Source organism: Pan paniscus, chromosome 2 (assembly GCF_029289425.2).
Source record: "Pan paniscus chromosome 2, NHGRI_mPanPan1-v2.0_pri, whole genome shotgun sequence".
In the NCBI taxonomy this organism is placed as follows: domain Eukaryota; kingdom Metazoa; phylum Chordata; class Mammalia; order Primates; family Hominidae; genus Pan; species Pan paniscus.
The window spans coordinates 48685584-48705380 of record NC_085926.1 but is presented as its reverse complement, the minus strand read 5'-3'; the positions used below and the strand labels follow the sequence as shown (position 1 = coordinate 48705380).

At 46.4% G+C, this 19797-nt stretch overlaps 1 protein-coding gene across 9 annotated transcripts in view; it reads left to right on the top strand.

Moving 5' to 3' along the window:
• Window positions 1–11882: 11882 nt before the first annotated feature.
• Window positions 11883–19797, top strand: part of IP6K2 (inositol hexakisphosphate kinase 2) — a 30746-nt gene continuing 22831 nt past the window's right edge. For 4 of the 9 annotated variants that reach the window (XM_008971695.5, XM_008971694.4, XM_034956389.2 and 1 more), the window contains exons 1-3: window positions 11883–11987; window positions 13144–13474; window positions 15102–15240. In XM_008971695.5, the coding sequence (XP_008969943.1) occupies window positions 15194–15240 (47 nt within the window). In that variant the 5' untranslated portion in view covers window positions 11883–11987; window positions 13144–13474; window positions 15102–15193. Of the gene's footprint in view, window positions 11988–13143; window positions 13475–15101; window positions 15315–19797 lie in introns of those variants that run through there. The other 5 variants (XM_003818397.6, XM_008971696.5, XM_063602342.1 and 2 more) reach the window with 5 other exon arrangements.

Here is a 19797-nt window from a genome sequence, read left to right as displayed (position 1 = left end):
TTTTTTTTTTTTTTTTTGAGACAGTGTCTCACTCTGTCACCCAGGCTGGAGTGCAGTGGCGTGATCTCAGCTCACTGCAACCTCCATCTCCTGGGTGTCAGGCCTGTCAGCTCAAGCCTACAGGTATACATCCAGATGGCCTGAGGCAACCAAAAAGTACAAAAGAAGTGAAACAGCCAGCTCCCGTCTTTTTTTTTTTTTTTTAAATGAGACAGAGTCTTGTTCTGTCGCCCAAGCTGGAGTGCAGTGACGTGATCTCGGCTCACTGCAAGCTCCACCTCCTGGGTTTACGCCATTCTCCTGCCTCAGCCTCCTGAGTAGCTGGGACTACAGGCGCCCGTCACCACACCTGGCAAATTTTTTGCATTTTTAGTAGAGACAGGGTTTCACCATGTTAGCCAGGATGGTCTTGATCTCCTGACCTCGTGATCTGCCCACCTCGGCCTCCCAAAGTGCTGGGATTACAGGTGTGAGCCACCGCACCCAGCCTCCAGCTTCTGTCTTAACTGATTAACCAACCTTATGACATTCCATTATGACTTGTTTCTGCCCTGTCCCAACTGATCGATAGATCGACCTCGTGACATTCTTCTGGACAATGAGACTTATGATCTCCCCACCATGCACTTTGTGATCCCCACCCCTGCCCGCAAGAGAAAAACCCCCTTTAATTGTAACTTTCCACTGCTTACCCCAGTCCTATAAAACTGCCCCATCCCTAACTCCCTTTGCTGACTCCTTTCTCAGACTCAGTCCACTTGCACCCAAGTGAATAAATAGCCTTGTTGCTCACACAAAGCCTTTTGGTGGTCTCTTCACATGGACACGTGTGACATTTTGGTGCCGTGACTCCGGATCAGGGTACCTCCCTTGGGAGATCAATCCCCTGTCCTCCTGCTCTTTGCTCCATGAGAAGGATCCACCTACGACCTCCAGTCCTCAAACCAACCAGCCCAAGGAACATCTCACCGATTTTAAATCGGGTAAGCAGCCTCTTTTTACCCTCTTCTCCAACCTCTCTCGCTATCCCTCAACTTCTTTCTCCTTTCAATTTCTGCGCTACCCTTCAATCTCTCCCTTCCCTCAATTTCAGTTCATTTCCTTTTCTGGTAGAAACAGAGGAGATGTGTTTTATCTGTGAACCCAAAACTCCGGCACCGGTCAAGGACTCGGGAAGACAGTCTTCCCTTGTTGTCTAGGTGTCTAATCACAGCGGGGATGCCTGCCTGATTATTCACCCATGTTTCAGAGGTGTCTGATCACCGCGGGGATGCCTGCCTTGATCCTTCACCTTGGTGGCAAGTACCACCTCCTCTGGGTGGCAAGTACCACCCCCCACCCCCCGAAGTGTCTCTACCCTCTCTTTTCTCTAGGCTTGCCTCCTTCACTATGGGCAACCTTCCACCCTCCATTCCTCCTTCTTCCCCCTTAGCCTGTGTTCTCAAGAACTTAAAACCTCTTCAACTCTCGCCTGACCTAAAACCTAAGTGTCTTATTTTCTTCTGCAACATGGCTTGGCCCAAATACAAACTTGATAATGGCTCTAAATGGCAAAAAAAACCAAAACCAAAAACAAAAACAAAAAAACACCGGCACTTTTGATTTCTCCATCCTACAAGATCTAGATAATTTTTGTCAAAAAATGGGCAAATGGTCTGAGGTGTCTTACATCCAGGCATTTTTCACACTTTGTTCCCTCCCTGGTCTCTGCTCCCAATGTGACTCGTCCCAAATCTTTCTTCTTTTTCTCCTGTCTGTTCCTTCAGTCTCCACCCCAAGCTCTTGAGTCCTCTCAATCTTCCTTTTCTACCGACCCATCTGACCTCTCCCCTCCGCCCCAGACTGCTCCTCTTCAGGTCGCTCTCCGCCAGTCTGAATCAGGCTCAAATTCTTCCTTAGCCTCTGCTCCTCCACCCTACAACCCTTCTATCACCTCCCCTCCTGATACCTGGTCTGTCTTACAGTTTCGTTCTGTGACTAGCTCTTCCCCACCTGCCCAACAATTTCCTCTTAGAGAGGTGGCTGGAGCTGAAGGCATAGTCAGGGTACATGTGCCTTTTTCTCTATCAGACCTTTCCCAAATCAGCCAGCTTTTAGGCTCTTCCTCATCAGACCTCACTAAATATATACAGGAATTCCGATATCTAACTCTGTCGTACAATTTAACCTGGAGTGACTTAAATGTCGTCCTAACTTCTACCCTCTCCCCACATGAACAGGAAAGAGTTTTTTCTCTAGCCCAGTCTCATGCTGACAACTGCTGGCGTCATGAGCCAGACCTCCAAGAAGGCAGTAGAGCAGTTCTGTAAGCGGATCCCCAATGAAACTATCAGGCAGATTCCCCAGGTATAGCTAGGCAAGATTACATGGTTTCCTGCCTAGTTGAAGGGCTTAAAAAGGCAGCATACAAAGCTGTTAATTACGATAAACTTAAAAAAAAAACCTACCCAAGGTAAAGACGAAAACCCAGCCCAGTTCATGGCTCATTTGGCAGCAACCCTGAGACACTTTACAGCCCTAGACCCTGAAGGGTCAGAAGGCCGTCTCATTCTCAATATACATTTTATCACCCAGTCAGCTCCTGACATGAAAAAAAAAAAAAAAAAAGCTTCAAAAATTGGAATCTGGCCCTCAAACCCCACAACAGGAATTAATCAATCTCACCTTCAAGGTGTACAGTAATAGAGAGGAGGCAGCCAGACGGCAACACATTTCTGAGTTACGATTACTTGCCTCTGCTGTGAGACAAAATCCAGCCGCACCTCCAGCACATAAGACCTTCAAAATGCCTAAACCACAGTGGTCAGGCATTCCTACAGGACCTCCTCCATCAGGATCTTGCTTCAAATGCCAGAAATCTGGCCACTGGGCCAAGGAGTGCCCGCAGCCTGGGATTACTCCCAAGCCATGTCCCATCTGTGCAGGGACCAACTGGAAATCAGACTGCCCATCTTGCCTGGCAGCCACTTCTGGAGTCCCTAAAGCTCTGGGCCAAGGCTCTCTGACTGACTCCTTCCCAGATCTGCTCGGCTTAGCGGCTGAAAACTGATGCTGCCCGATCACTTCAGAAGCCCCCTGGACCATCACGGATGCCGAGCTTCGGGTAACTCTCACAGTGAAGGCTAAGTCCATCCCCTGTTCAATCGATACAAGGGCTACCCACTCCACGTTACCTTCTTTTCAGGGGCCTGTTTCCCTTGCCCCCATAACTGTTGTGGGTATTGATGGCCAAGCTTCAAAACCCCTTAAAACTCCCCCACTCTGGTGCCAACGTGGACAACATTCTTTTATGCACTCCTTTTTATTTATTTCCACCTGCCCACTTTCCTTATTATGTCAAGACATTCTAACTAAATTAGCTACTTCCCTGACTATTCCTGGGCTAGAGCCACACCTCATTGCTGCCCTTTTCCCCAATTCAAAGCCTCCTTCACATCCTCCCCTTGTGTCTCCCTACCTTAATCCACAAGTATAAGATACCTCTACTCCTACCTTGGTGACCAATCATGCACCCCTTATGATCCCTTTAAAACCTAATCACCCTTACCCCACTCAATGCCAATATCCCATCTCACAGCAGGCTTTAAAAAGGTTAAAGCCTGTTATCACTCACCTGCTACAGCATGGGCTTCTAAAGCCTATAAACTCTCCTTACAATTCCCCCATTTTACCTGTCCAAAAACCAGACAAGTCTTACAGGTTAGCTCAGGATCTGCGCCTTATCAACGAAATTGTTTTGCCTATCCACCCTGTGGTGCCCAACCCATACACTCTTTTGTCCTCAATACCTTCCTCCACAACCCACTATTCCGTTCTTGATCTTAGAAACACTTTTTCACTATTCCCCTGCACCCCTTGTCCCAGGCCCTCTTTGCTTTTACCTGGACTGACCCTGACACCCATCAGCCTCAGCAACTTACCTGGGCTATACTGCCGCAAGGCTTCAGGGACAGCCCCCATTACTTCAGTCAAGCCCAAATTTCTTCCTCACCCAATTACCTATCTTGGCATAATTTTTCATAAAAACACACATGGTGTTTATGTCTGGTGATTATGTCTGGCTAATCTCCCAAACCCCAACCCCTTCTACAAAACAACAACTCTTTTCCTTTCTGGGCATGGTTGGATACTTTCACCTTTGGATACGTGGTTTTGCCATCCTAACAAAACCATTATATAAACTCACAAAGAAAAACCTAGCTGACCCCATAGATCCTAAATCCTTTCCCCACTCCTGTTTCCATTCCTTAAAGACAGCTCTAGAGACTGCTCCCACACTAGCTCTCCCTGTCTCATCCCAACCCTTTTCATTACACACAGCTGAAGTGCAGGGCTGTGCAGTCAAAATTCTTACACAAGGACCGGGACTGCGCCCTGTGGGCTTTTTGTCCAAACAAATTGACCTTACTATTTTAAGCTGGCCATCATGCCTCTGTGCGGTGGCTGCCACCACCCTAATAGTTTTACAGGCCCTCAAATTCACAAACTATGGTCAACTCACTCTCTACAGTTCTCATAACTTCCAAAATCTATTTTCTTCCTCACACCTGACGCATATACTTTCTGCTCCCTGGCTCCTTCAGCTATACTCACTCTTTGTTGAGTCTCCCACAATTACCATTGTTCCTGGTCCGGACTTCAATCTGGCCTCCCACATTATTCCGGATACCACTCCGACCCCCATGACTGTATCTCTCTGATCCACCTGACATTCACTCCATTTACCCATATTTCCTTCTTTCCTGTTCCTCACCCTGATCATACTTGGTTTATTGATGGCAGTTCCACCAGGCCTAATTGCCACTCACCAGCAAAGGCAGGCTATGCTATAGTATCTTCCACATCTATCATTGAGGCTACCACTCTGCCCCGCCCCACTACCTCTCAGCAATCCGAACTCATTGCCTTAACTCGGGCCCTCACTCTTGCAAAAGGACTACACGTCAATATTTATACTGACTCTAAATATGCCTTCCATATCCTGCACCACCGTGCTATTATATGGGCTGAAAGAGGTTTCCTCACTACGCAAGGGTCCTCCATCATTAACGCCTCTTTAATAAAAACTCTTCTCAAGGCTGCTTTACTTCCAAAGAGTCATTCACTGCAAGGGCCATCAAAAGGCATCAGATCTCATCGCTCAAGGCAACAGTTATGCTGATAAGACAGCTAAACAAGCAGCTAGCATTCTAACTTCTGTCCTTCGTGGCCAGTTTTTCTTCCTCTTATCAGTCACTCCCACCTACTCTCCCACTAAAACTCCCACCTGTCAATCTCTTCCCACACAAGGCAAGTGGTTCTTAGACCAAGAAGAATATCTCCTTCCAGCTTCACAGGCCCATTCTATTCTGTCATCATTTCATAACCTCTTTAATGTAGGTTACAAGCCGCTAGCCCATCTCTTTTGTTTTTGTTTTTGTTTTTGAGACAGAGTCTCGCTCTGTTGGCTAGGCTGGAGTGCAGTGACACGATCTTGGCTCACTGCAAGCTCCGCCTCCCGGGTTCACGCCATTCTCCCGCCTCTGCCTCCCCAGTAGCTGGGACTACAGGCACCCGCCACCACGCCCAGCTAATTTTTTTGTGTTTTTTGTAGAGATGGGGTTTCACCATGTTAGCCAGGACGGTCTCAATCTCCTGACCTTGTGATCCGCCCACCTCGGCCTCCCAAAGTGCTGGGATTACAGGTGTGAGCCACCACGCCTGGCCCTAGCCCGTCTCTTAAAACCTCTTATTTTGTTTCCATTGTGGAAAGCTATCCTCAAAAAAGTCACTTCTCAGTGTTCTATCTCCTATTCTACTACTCCTCAGGGATTGTTCAGGCCCCCTCCCTTCCCTACACATCAAGCTCAGGCATTTGCCCCTGCCCAGGACTGGCAAATTGACTTACTCACATGCCCTGAGTCAAAAAACTAAAATACCTCTTGGTCTGGGTAGACACTTTCACTGGATGGGTAGAGGCCTTTCCCACAGGGTCTGAAAAGGCCACCGCGGCCATTTCTTCCCTTCTGTCAGACATAATTCCTCGGTTTGGCCTTTCCATCTCTATACAGTCCGATAACAGACTGGCCTTTATTAGTCAAATCACCCAAGCAGTTTCTCAGACTCTTGATATTCAGCAAAACCTTCATACCCCTTACTGTCCTCAATCTTCAGGAAAGGTAAAATGGACTAATGGTATTTTTTTTTTTTTTGAGACAGAGTCTTGTTCTGTCTCCCAGGCTGGAGTGCAGTGGCCCAGTCTCTGCTCACTGCAAGCTCTGCCTCCCGGGTTCACACCATTCTCCTGCCTCAGCCTCCCATGTAGCTGGGACTACAGGCGCCCGCCACCACACCCGGCTAATTTTTTGTATTTTTTTTAGTAGAGACAGGGTTTCACCATGTTAGCCAGGATGGTCTCGATCTCCTGACCTCATGATCCGCCCGCCTCCGCCTCCCAAAGTGCTGGGATTACAGGTGTGAGCCACCGTGCCTGGCCAGACTAATGGTATTTTAAAGACACACCTCACTAAGCTCATCCTTCAACTTAAAAAGGACTGGACAGTATTTTTACCTGTTGCCCTTCTCAGAATTAGAGCCTGTTCTCGAGATGCTACAGGGCACAGTCCATTTAAACTTTTATATGGACGTACTTTCTTGTTCAGCCCCAGCCTCGTCCCAGACACCAGCCCTCTAGGTGACTATCTTCCAGTCCTCAAGCAGGCTAGACAGGAAATTGGCCAGGCTGCTAATCTTCTCTTGCCTACTCCAGATTCCCAGACATATAAAGACACCCTAGCTGGACGATCAGTTCTTATTAAAAATCTGACCCCTCAAACTCTACAACCTCGATGGACTGGACCCTACTTAGTCATCTATAGCACCCCAACTGCCATCCGCCTGCAGGACCCTCCCCATTGGGTTCACCATTCCAGAATAAAGCTGTGTCTGTCAGCCAGCCAGCCTGATCTCTCTTCTTCCTCCTGGAAGTCGGAAGTACTCTCCCCTACTTCCCTTAAACTCACTCGCATTTCTGAAAAACCGTAACAACCCTTATGAGCCTAATACATCCCTTCATTCTTTTAAGTCTATTCATCCCTACCCTACTTTTTGCAACAGGGCTATACGCAGTCACCCCCACTACTTGGACTATGCCCCAAAAACTTGTCATCCCTACTATCTTCTGTGTAGTCATACTCCTATTCACCATTCTCAACTACTCGTAAATGCCCTGCCCTTGTTTACACTGCCAGTTTACACTTTTCCTCCAAACCATCATAACTGATATCTCCTGGTTTTATCTCAAACTGCCACCCTTAAATCTCTCTTGAAGTAAATAAAAGATCTTCAGTGGCAAGGTACACTCCAATACTTTCACCCTGATGAAGTCCTATTCTCTCCATAGTTTTGTCGTTGCTATATTGCTTACTTTGATGACCATTCCTTGCCTTCTGATGAGTTTCAACATCTTTTCATGTTGTGAGGTTCTGTCCATTGCCTCTTAATACCCTTTTCTCCTTCTTTGCTAACAAACCTCAATTTTGTCCAGGAGGGTAAGTGTCCAGTCCCAAGTAATAGACAAATCCTGACCCATTCTCTGACTTCTCAGCCTCCTTGTGAGCCTGAGAAGCCTGAGTCACTGGTCAATGAACAATAAATGGAAGTCTGCTGGGGCTTCTGGGAAAGCATTTGCTTACCTGATAAAGGGGATAGATGTGGCTGGTGCCAGCCTACCTCCTACTTTGAATACTGATATGATGTTTGGAAAGGATGCAGCTATCTTTCAATGCAAGGGCCATAAGCCTGAGGACAGAATCCAACACATCAAGGATGATGGTGGAAGTATCCAAATAGCCTGAGTTATATGCAACAGAAACAAATGGTGTGTCCACCAAAAGACATGTAAAAGAACATTTGGCCAGGCACGGTGGCTCACGCCTGTAATCCCACCACTTTGGGAGGCTGAGGTGGGTGGATCACCTGAGGTCAGGAGTATGAGACCAGCCTAACCAACATGGTGAAACCCTGTCTCTACATAAAATACAAAAATTAGTGGTGGTGCACGCCTGTAGTCCCAGCTACTCAGGAGGCTGAGGCAGGAGAATCGGTTGAACTTGGGAAGAGGAGGTTGCAGTGAGCCGAGATCACGCCACTGCACTCCAGCCTGGGCGACAGAGCAAGACTCTGTCTCAAAAACAAAAACAAAAACAAAAACAAAAACAATATTTTATATTTTTGTTCTTAAATATTTGAAATTAAATATTTTTCTCATTTTTATTCATTTCTAGGGGCCAATTTGTAGCAAATGCTATTATTTTTAATCTATTTTTCTTGTATTTATCACCTTAACATTTTATCTTATTAATTGTAATAATTTTCAAGAAAGTCCTTTGGATTTTCTAGATTTGTAACCATGGCATTAACTAAAGAGATAGTTTAATGTCTTTCTCTCCAATATTTATAACATGCCATTTTCTTTTCTTATTATATTCGTTAGGATTCTTTTTTTCCCTCCAAAGCCAAATACTTTAGAAATATTTGCTAGAATTCTAAGGCAATGTGTTATAATAGTGTTACCATCATCCCTGTCTAGTTCCTGATTTAAAAAAATGTTTTGCATATCTGGTGTACCTGAACTTATTATTATATCGTTTATGTATAGTTTATATCTGTTTCTTTTTTCTTTTCTTTTTTTTGGAGACAGAGTCTTGCTTTGTCACCTAGGAGTGCAGTGGTGTGATCTCAGCTCACTGCAACCTCCACCTCCTGGGTTCAAGTAATTCTCGTGCCTCAGCCACCCAAGTAGCTAGGACTATAGGCATGCACCACCACGCTCGGCTAATTTTGTATTTTTGGTAGAGATGGGGTTTCACCATGTTGGCCAGGCTTGTCTTGAACTCCTGGTCTCAAGTGATCTGCCCCCCTTGGCCTCTCAAAATGGTGGGATTACAGGTGTGAGCCACAGTGCCTGGCCATGTCTGTTTCATAAATTGTCTGTTTCTATGTTAGACAGTGGCCCTGTTTATTTTGCTCAATGCCTATCACCTTAAATCCTACCTTTTCTCATGTCATGTACTCCTGTTCTCTTCTAGTTTGTGCTGGCCTGATCTCTCTGCCCACTCCTTTATTTTTCAGCCTTTTCTGTTTGTGTGGTCTCAAATATCCTATAAATAGCATGTGGCTGGGTTTTGTCTCTCTAATCCAGTCTCTATGCCTTTAAAGGGAGTTCAGGATTTATTTACTGTGATAAAGATGTTTAGTTTTGCTCATTCCATAAATTCCTTTTTTTTTTTTAAAGACACAGGATCTCGCTATGTTGCCCAGGCTGGACTTCAGGTCCTGGGCTCAAGTGTTCCTCCTGCCTCAGCCTCCAGAGTAGCTGGGATTAAAGGTGACAGCCATAGTGCCCAGCCCCATAATTTAGGTTTATTATTATTATTATTATTGTTATTATTTTGAGATGGAGTCTCGCTCTGTTGCCCAGGCTGGAGTGCAGTGGCACGATCTCAGCTCACTGCAAGCTCTGCCTCCCAGGTTCACACCATTCTCCTGCCTCAGCCTCCTGAATAGCTGGGACTACAGGCGCCCGCCACCACGCCCAGCTAATTTTTTTGTATTTTTTTAGTAGAGACCAGGTTTCACCGTGTTAGCCAGGATGGTCTCGATCTCCTGACCTCGTGATCCGACCGCCTCGGCCTCCCAAAGTGTCGGGCTCACAGGCGTGTGCAACCACACCTGGCCTAGGTTTATTATTTTTTACTTTGTAGTTTTATATTTTTATTTAGTTGACCTGTATGAAACTACTGTTTTTGTAGGTTAAAACAGTTGAATATTAGCAGTTTCACAGGGTCAACCTAATATTTTCCTCTTTCTCTTTGCTCTCTTTGATTAAACTGTCATTCATTTAATGGTTCCCCTTGGTAATTTGGACATTCTACTATTTTTTCCTCATTCCATTTATGGTTATTGTTCCTCTCCAGGCATGACAACTGTCCTTTAGCTGGGTCTAGGTGGGCAGATAGTGCACCTGTGTTACGGGTAAGAGTTTGAGGCCAGCTGGCCCTTCTTCCTTGGTATGTAATTTGTTTTATCTATCTAGAAGCTTGTATAATGGTCTCTTTCTCCTTGGAGTTTAAGACTTTTACTGTAGTCTTTCTCTTTCATCCTGCTTGGGAATGTGGCCAACCCCTCCCATCTACACACAGCTTTTTCTTTTTTCTTTTCTCTTTCTTTTTTTTTTTTTTGAGAGGGAGTCTTGCTGTGTCACCCAGGCTGTAGTGCAGTAGCGTGATCTTGGCTCACTGCAACCTCTACCTCCTGGGTTCAAGTGATTCTCCTGTCTCAGCTTCCGGAATAGCTGGGACTACAGGTGCTCTGGGACTACACCACGCTACACCTGGGACTACAGGTGTAGCTGGGACCACACCACGCCCGGCTGATTTTTGTATTTTTTAGTAGAGACAGGGTTTCATCATGGTGGCCGGGCTGGTTTCAAACTCCTAACCTCAAGTGATCTGCCTGCCTCAGCCTCCCAAAGTGCTGGGATTACAAGTGTGAGCCACTGCGCCCGGCTGACACAGAGTTTTCTTCATGTCATGAAAGTTTTCTTCTGTAATTTGACTAGCTGGTGCCTCCATTTCAGCTGTCCCTTTTTCTCCTTTTAGGACTCCTACTGTCTGCACATCAGAATTCTTGGACTTGCCCCCCAGATCTGTGGTCTATTCCTTCATCGTTTTCAGCTCTGTGCATCTTTCCCTTAAGTTCTGAGCTATTTCTTCCATTAGACCCAAGTGGCTTTTTCATATTCCCTCAAAATATCAAACTTCTTCTTTCCTCGGGGTCTTTGTACTTGCTGTGCTTTTGTCAGAAATGGCTTCCTCTAGATCTTTCCATGCTCAGCCAGTGCCTTTGGGCTGATCTTAGCTCAGATGTTCCCTTCTCAGATCTACCTCTCCTGCTGCCTTAGACATAAACACCATACTCTGCACTTTTGCTTGGTTCCTTTTCTCCATTGTAGTCACTCTGCCTATAATTATGTTATTTGTTCTTTTACTGTCTGTTGCCTCTCACCCACCTCCGGACAAATAAATCATTTGAATTCTTGCTGTGTTTATTCACGCTGCATCCCTGGTGTCTAATCTAAGTCAGACCTTGATAAGCACTTGTGAAAGGAATGGAAGAGTGAATTAATGCTAGGGCGGCCCCAAGGTGGTAACTGCTATGAAGCGGCCGGGTACGGTGCCTAATGCCTGTTATCCCAGCACTTTGGGAGGTCAAGGAGTGTGTATCACTTGAGGCCAAGAGTTTGAGACCAGCCTGGCCTGGATAACATGGTGAAACCCCGTCTCTATTGAAAAATAGAAAAATTAGCCGGGTGTGGTGGCACACGCCTGTAATCCCAGCTACTTGGGAGGCTGAGGCATGAGAATCACTTCAACCCTGGAAGCGGAGGTTGCAATGTCATAGCACTGCAGCCTGGGTGACAGAGCAAGATTATGTCTCAAAAAAAAAAAAAAAAATTCTGAGAAGGTGGTAACTGCTATGGAAACATATAGAGCCAGGATGAGGGGATAAAGGTGATACTGAGTGCTGGGGGCAGAGTGGGGCAGGTTACAGTCTGAAATGAGGGGCTCTGAGAGCTGGGGTGCAGCTCTTTGGAAATCTGTGCAATCCAGGCATGGGAACAACCATAACTCATACACTGTGCAGGAGAGTGCATGGGGTGTGATGTGTGAGGAACACTGGGAGATTGAGCAGCAAGGCCAAAAGCTGGCCGGGGAGATACAGTCAGGGGGGTGATAGGGAATTATGAAGGTCCTGATGTCTCTGGTTTTCCCTTGGGGAGGAAGTACTCCAGGGTTCTGAGCAGGGAATGGGAGGATCTGACTCATGTATTCACAGGCTGATGTGTGCAGAACAGACTGAAGGCATCAGGGGCAGCAAGAGGAGACCAGGAGGCAGCTGTGACATTGCACTCAAGAGAAATGGTGGCAGTTTGGACTCAGTGAAAGGTATGGACGTGGCAAGAAGTGATTTCATTCTGGGTAGATGATGCTGATGGAGATAGCAGACCTTCCTGGTGCACTGAATATAGATGGGAAAGAGAGTAGTCAAGGGGTACTTTGAGGTGTTTGACTTGAGCAATAAGAAGGGCTGAGATGCTATCACTCAATTTGGGGAAAGTGGGGTGAAGTAGGTTTGGCGGATGAGCCAGTGTTAGGGTAGCACAAGTTGCGTTTGAGATGCCAGCGACTGGAAGTCAGAGTGCAGACGTCTAGTTGACAGTGGGACTAGTGAATCTGCCACTCAGGAAGGGTCTGGACTGGACAAACACTTTTAGGAGTGATTGACATGTAGGTGGCATTTGAAGTCATGAGCCTGGATAAGATTTTGGAAGAGTGAGTGTAGACAAAGAGAAAACACACAGATGAGAAACTGGTGAGACTGGAGGAAACCAGGAGGACATGGAGCCCTGGAAACCACATGCTAAGGTGAGAGGAGCTGCTCACAGAAGTCTCTCCTATCCACTGTTATAAGGTCAGGGATATTTATTTTCCTTTTTTGTTCACTGCTGTATTTCCAATACCGAGTGTAAGTGCTTAATAAATACCTGTTGAATTAAAAAGTGTATGAGTGAATTTACACCTTTGCAAATGCCCAGTACACAGGGCTGCAACATTGTTCTCCTTTACAGAAAGAGCAGAGATCAGGTAGGAGGCTCTGCCCATTCTCAGTGGCACTAACCCTCTCCTTTGCCTTTCACAGCTATGCTGACATTCACTCAGGTGAGAGCCCTTCTGTCCAACACAGGCCCAAGACAAATGAGCCTCAGACAAGCCCTGTGGTGTGGAGCTTGGTGGGAGCTGGGCTGGGCACTGGGTCATCCACCAGTCCCCAGAAAACTCTATGGCCACTTCTCTGTCCACCCTTCCATATCTAATAATATGTCTGTCTGTATCTATAACCATTTCTTTGTCCACCGTCTACAGGCACTCTTTTGTCCCTCTTTCCGTCTATTCACATCCAGTCTTCTGTCCATCTGCTAGAGTGACCAACTTCCCAGTTTGTAGTGGACTGTCTCTGTGTTAGCACTGAAATTCCTGCATCCTGCGAAATCGCTCACTACTGAACAAACCAAGACTGTTGGTCAATCCATCTGTTTCCCAGGTATCCTGCTGTCCATCGGCCCGCAGCTAGTCTATCCACCCAACCGCCCATCAGACCTCCGGCCCACCCTCCCAGACGGAGGACAATGCTCCGCCCTCTCTGGCCCCGCCCCCAGTCACCGCCTTTTCCGGAAGCTGCTGCGGCGAATCCTGGCACCCTAGCAACAGCGCCTTTCAGGCTGTCCAGTCCGCGTGCGCAGCTCCTAGGACGAGCCAATAGTGAGGGGCACCGGGAGCGAGGTGCAGGGGGCGGGGCTCGGCCTGGCCGCAGCCATTTTGGTGCGAGAGAAACAATAGGACGGAAACGCCGAGGAACCCGGCTGAGGCGGCAGGTAAAGCTCGCGTCCTATGGCCCTAGTGCCCGAGGAGCTTTGAGGGAGATTTTTTCAGGCTACTGGGAAACGGGATCTCTGATCATTGGAGTCTCCCAGGTTATTTGGGAAAGACTTCTTCCGTGGTCATTGTGGGGGAAATCTCCCGGGGTCCCTGTGGATTCGATTTCCCTGGGTCATTTGGGAGGAGGGTTTTTCTTCTGATCATTGGGGGAGAGATTTCCGTGGTTTTGGGGGTGCAGCATCCTCCCCGGTCATTGGAGGGGTCTCCCGGGTTTGGGGGGGCAGGATCTTTCCTGGTCATTGAGATCTCCCCGGGTCTTGGGAAGCGCAAGATCTACGGTGTCATTGAGGGGTCTCCCCAGGTCAGTGGCGGCCACGATCTCCCCAGATATTTGGCGGGTGGAGGGGTCTTCCCGGATCTTTGGATAGGGAGTCAGCTCAGCGCCTCAGGTACTGTTACCTGGGGTCGGCAGATGTGCAGCCATTTTGAGTGTTGAATGCCATTTGGGCCCGTCAGATGGTGTTCGATGAGGGAATCTACACACTTAACCTTATTATAGAAAAAACGCCTTTAAATGGATAAGAGGACACCTTTATAGTGATATTTCCACTCTTTACGTTTGATTACAGACCACTTTTGTCTTTTGCATCCTAATGGCTTATTTCATTTTAGGATTGTATTCGTTCTCATATATCAACTAAGCTACACTAGCAGAAAAGTGAGTGAAAATAAAATGTAGAAACCAGTAAAATCCAGTGCTCTTAAATACCAGGGAAAACAGAACTAGTCACTGCTTGGAATTAAACATTTCCGTAGCAGAATGTACACAGAACAAAAAATCATCTTGAATAGTTTTAAGAAAAAGTACTGGCACTTTGGAACGTGGTAACAAAAATGTTGTAGATCATCGGTTCTATGATATTTTTAATAAAGGACCATGATTACAGTAATTTTGTTGAATTCTAGTGTTTAAAATGTTTGCTGTATTTGCAGTTGTAGCCAGGTAATATTTTAAGTGAACTAAGATGCTTATTTATATAGGTTGTTGCTGTGGGGTTTGTATAATTGCATCGTGTAACTTGGGTGTTAAGTATTTAAAGAGAAGCTTCAGGGTGTTGTTTTAACTTTAGCCACTATCAGAGTTAGAAAGGGACAAATGAATACTTTATCACATTTGACATAATAGGCAAATTGATGGCCTAGTAACTTTTTTTTTTTGAGAAAAAGTTAAACTGTTAACTGTCATTTAAAATTTTTTTTCTATTTTCTGTGGTCTTGTCTGACATTGTCATTTCGATAGATTTACCTGCTTTGTGACTTTAGAATTCACAGGCATTGTTAGAAATCAAATGGAGAATCACTTGAGCCCAGCAGTTCAAGATCAACCTGGGCAACATAGCAACACCCTGTCTCTACAAAAAAAAAAAAAAAAAAGAGAGAGAGAGAGAAAGAAATCAAATGGATAAGAACACTGACTAGAGTTAATACAATTGTAGAAACTAGCTTTTTGTTTGTTTGGTTTGTTTTTTATGCAGGGCCTGGGTAGGGAGGGAGCAAGGCAGGGACCTGGGAGATCTAGAAATCAGTGTAACAGATATAATAGACTTCTTTTGTGTTTCAAAGCTTCCTAGGTGACAGACAGGTACACTGTATGCTAGCCCTGTATCTGTCTGAGCAGTGGAATGTGCCAGGAAAGAAGGAGCAACCACTGACTGATGAACCTTTGCCAGTCTCCCTTCCAAGAAGGATGCCAGAGCCTTCTGTAAGCTCCTGAGATGTCACTGGTATCTAGGCAACAGGGATGAGCCTGAACCTCCCTGAGGCCAGCTTGCTGAGGTGAAAATTTTCCATTGTTTGGCTCATAAAGAGGATGCATTGGGGAAGAATTTTCCCTTTAAGTGAAGTTATTTCACCTAGTGGGATAATCTTAGGTAACAAATTGAACACACTCTTGTACATTAGAAAGTAAGCAGATGATTATTCTCATGTTATTACATTTTAAAGCATGTTTTTGTTTTTTTAAATAAATTATGTTTTTGCCTATTTGTGTACCATATAATAAAAGTAATAAGAAGTAGTTGTGTTTTACAGTATATTCTGGTGGCAAGGAAATGTCCTTCTCTCCAAAAATTGAGTTTAGAGCCCACTTCAGGATTTGGAGAAGTCAATTTGCCGAGATGATGCACAGTTGATTTGGGTCTGTCATCCATAACCAGCTTCAGTAGTTACTAATTCCTGGCCAATCTTGTTTCATCTACACTGTGCCTATCCCCATCACTGCCCTACTTTTTTTTTTTTTTTTTTTTTTTGAGACGGAGTCTCGCTCTGTCGCCCAGGCTGAAGTGCAGTGGTGCGATCTCGGCTCACTGCAAGCTCCGCCTCCCGGGTTCACGCCATTCTCCTGCCTCAGCCTGCCTCAGCCTCCACGCCTGGCCTGCCCTACCTTTTAAAGAAAGAAAGGGCCAGGGCCAGGCTTGGTGGCTCATGCATGTAATCCCAGCACTTTGGGAGGCCAAGGCGGTTGGATCATGAGGTCAGGAGTTCAAGACCAGCCTGGCCAACCTGGTGAAACCCCGTCTCTACTAAAAATACAAAAACTAGCCAGCCTCTGTGGCAGGTGCCTGGAATCCCAGCTACTCAGGAGGCTGAAGCAAGAGAATCGTTTGAACCCAGGGGGTGGAGATTGTAGTGAGCCAAAATCGCACCACTGCACTCCCGCCTGGGCGACAGAGTGAGACTCCATCTCAAAAACACACACACACACACACAAAAAAGGAAAAAGAAAGGGCCGAGCGTGGTGGCTCACGCCAGTAACACCAATGCTTCGGGAGGCCGAGGTGGGCAGATCACTTGAGGTCAGGAGTTTGAGACCAGTCTGGCCAACATGGTGAAACCCTGTCTCTACTAAAAATACAAAAATTAGCTGGGTGTGGTGGCAGGATCCTCTGTCTCAAAAAAACAAAACTAAACAAATTTCTGGGATATGCTCCCTTTAAGATTCAGGGGTTTTTTGTTTTGTTTTGTTTTGTTTTGTTTTAATGAGACAGAGTCTCGCTCTGTCACCCAGGCTGGAGTGCAGTGGCCAGATCTCAGCTCACTACAACCTTCGCCTCTCAGGTTCAAGCGATTCTCCTGCCTCAGCCTCCCTAGTAGCTGGGACTACAGGCATGTGCCACCGCACCTGGCTAATTTTTGTATTTTTAGTAGAGACGGGGTTTCACCATGTTGGCCAGGCTGGCCTCGAACTCCTGACCTTAGGTGATCCACCCACCTCGGCCTCCCAAAGTGTTGGGATTACAGGCGTGAGCCACTGCACCGCACCTGGCCTTTTTCTTTCTTTTTTGTATTACTATTATTATTATTATTTTTTTTTAAATGTCACTCTGTCACCCAGGCTGGAGTGCAGTGGTGTGATCTCGGCTCACTGCAACCTCAGCCTCCCGAGTAGCTGGGATTACAGGCGCGTGGCACCACGCCCGGCTAATTAATGTTGTTTGCTTTTTCTATGTATCCACCTATCTTACTTGAGACACTCCTATGTGTTTTCGAAATTGAGTGTCTAATCCCAAACCTAAGGAAGAGTAAAACTTCTTTTAATGGAATAAAACATGTTAGTTACCAAGAAGCAGACATCTGGCTCTAGTGTTGCTTTTGCACTTAGTTTGTGAGAATGTGCCCAGTTGGAACCTGGGCTAGATCTCCTAAGTCTGGGTTTGTGGAAGGCTGCCACGTTGCCTGCTCTGGCCCTGGGGTGCTGTGGCCCAAGTTCCCCAGGCCATATTACTCTACCTTAAAACCCTACCTGTTAGAAGAGCCCACCTGTTATGGCTCCTTGCCTTGAACCTTGTCTTGCTCTTTTAGTTTGGGCTGCTTCGGGGCCAACAGGCCTTCGTAACTGAAGCTGCACACTCAAATGAGATGCCCCATGGGCTGTGTGAGCTTGTCTCAGCTTTCATGGGGATTGCAAAAATCTCGCATCCCCCTTCAGTATTTGTTTTATAAGAATAGTAGGTTATTTTTGCTTTGCAAGTATGAAACTAACATTGGATATGGCTTTTTGGTATAACTACTCACCTGCCCATTCAGATTTTTATGTGCCCTAGTGTCTTAGGTTTATATATTTATTATTATTATTGTTGTTTTTGGAGACGGAGTCTCACTCTGTTGCCCAGGTTGGAGTGCAGTGGCGCAATCTCGGCTCACTGCAACCTCTGCCTCCTGGGTTTAAGCGATTGTCTTGCCTCAGCCTCCTAAGTAGCTGGGCCTACAGGCATCTGCCATCACGCCTGGGTAATTGTTGTATTTTTGTAGTGATGGGTTTTCACCATGTTGTCCAGGCTGGTCTCGAACTCCTGACCTCAAGTGATCCGCCTACTCTGGCCTTCCAAAGTGCTGGGATTACAGGTGTGAGCCACTGCGCCCAGCCTGCACATACAAATTTTAAATAAAGACAGTCTCACTCAGTTGCCCAGGCTGGAAGGCAGTGCAGCGATCATAGCTCGCTATGGCCTCAACCTCTTGGGTTTAAGTGATCCTCTTGCCTCAGGCTCCCAAGCAGTTGGGGCTACAGGCACATGTCACTGGGCGCAGCTCATTTTAAAAATTTTATTGTAGGCCGGGCACGGTGGCGCATGCCTGTAATCCCAGCACTTTGGGAGGTGAAGGCAGGCGGATCATGAGGTCAGGAGATTGAGACCATCCTGGCTAACACGGTGAAACCCTGTCTCTACTAAAAAAAAAATACAAAAAATTAGCCGGGTGTGGTGGTGGGTGCCTGTAGTCCCAGCTACTCGGGAGGCTGAGGCAGGAGAATGGTGTGAACCTGGGAAGCGGAGCTTGCAGTGAGCTGAGATCGCGCCACTGCACTCTAGCCTGGGAGACAGAGCAAGACTCCGTCTCAAAAAAAAAAAAAAATTTTTTTTTTTGTAGAGACAGGGTCTCGCTTTTTTTTACCCAGGCTGGTCTTGAACTCCTGGCATTAAGCAATCCTCCTGCTTCAGCATCCAAAAGCGCCAGGATTACAGGTGTGAGCCACTGCATTTGGCAAAGATCCCTTTTCTACATGGTATTGCTGAGGCTACAGCCACATTTGTTTGGGGATTAACCTAACTCCAAGCCTGCCCACTTTCACTCTGATGCCCATTTGTTTAGATGTGCTTTAAACTTGGTGTCTGTGGACTGTGCCATGGTTCCTTCCTCCTCATCAGCAGGGGGTGGTGGTAAGTTCAGTTTACGTGCTTTTATGGGGTGCCCTGTGGAGTTATCTGCTTGGCTCGAGTGCTGAAGAGTCATCATATTTCTTGAGAACTTGCCTAGTTACTCGAGGAAGAAAGAGGAGGGCTGATTGTAGTATACTTGACCGAGGAATGTATGTTTTTATGAGCTTGAACAACCTGACAAGAAAAACAATAACAAATAACTTGTTAAACCATCTTTTTGCATGTTGCTGAGATTATGATCTTCCTAAATTAGTTAATTCTTATTAAACATTTTCAATTTTTCATCTATTATGAATGGAAGTTTTACTTGTAAGGCAGTAAAAGGTGTCATTCCTTGAACAGTATCTGTTCTTCCAGGCAAGTGCCTCTGAAGGAGAGAGAGCCCAGTTGATTACAAACCCACTACTGAAGGGCTTGGGTTTTTCTTGCTTTGTGTTTGTATCTGAGCATGAGGATAAAAGTGTCTGTCTCTTCCTCAGGTCTTTGGGCTGCCTCTGCCCTTCGTAGATTCTCTGCTGGGCCTTTGGAACTAACACAGCAACTTCCAGGGTCTTATGTTGAAGACTTTATGGGTTAGTCAGAATGCTGCATTTACACTGGGAAGGCCAGAGGAGGACTGTAAATCCAGGATACAAGGTCCTGGGGGATTTGGGAGGGTAGAACTTACAGGGGTGCCAGTTGGCAGCTGACAGGTTTAGATTCTGGGGCTTAAAAACTAATAGATGTGTGGCCTGGTTCAGTGTTTCATGCCCGTAATCCTGGCACTTCAGGAAGCTGAGGTAGGCGGATCATTTAATCCCAGGAGTTCGAGACCAGCCTGGGCAACGTGGCGAAACCTTGTCTCTACTAAAAATAACAAAAAATTAGCTCGACATGGTGGCATGTGCCTGTAGTCCCAGCTACTTGGGAGGCTGAGATGGGAGAATTACTTGAACCCAGGAAGGCAAGGCTGCAGTGAGCTGTGATTACACCAACTGCGCTTCAGCCTGGGAGACGTGAGTGAGACCCTGTGTTAAAAAAACAAAAACAAGGCCAGATGCGGTGGCTCACGCCTGTAATCCCAGCACTTTGGGCGGCCGAGGCGGATGGATCACGAGGTC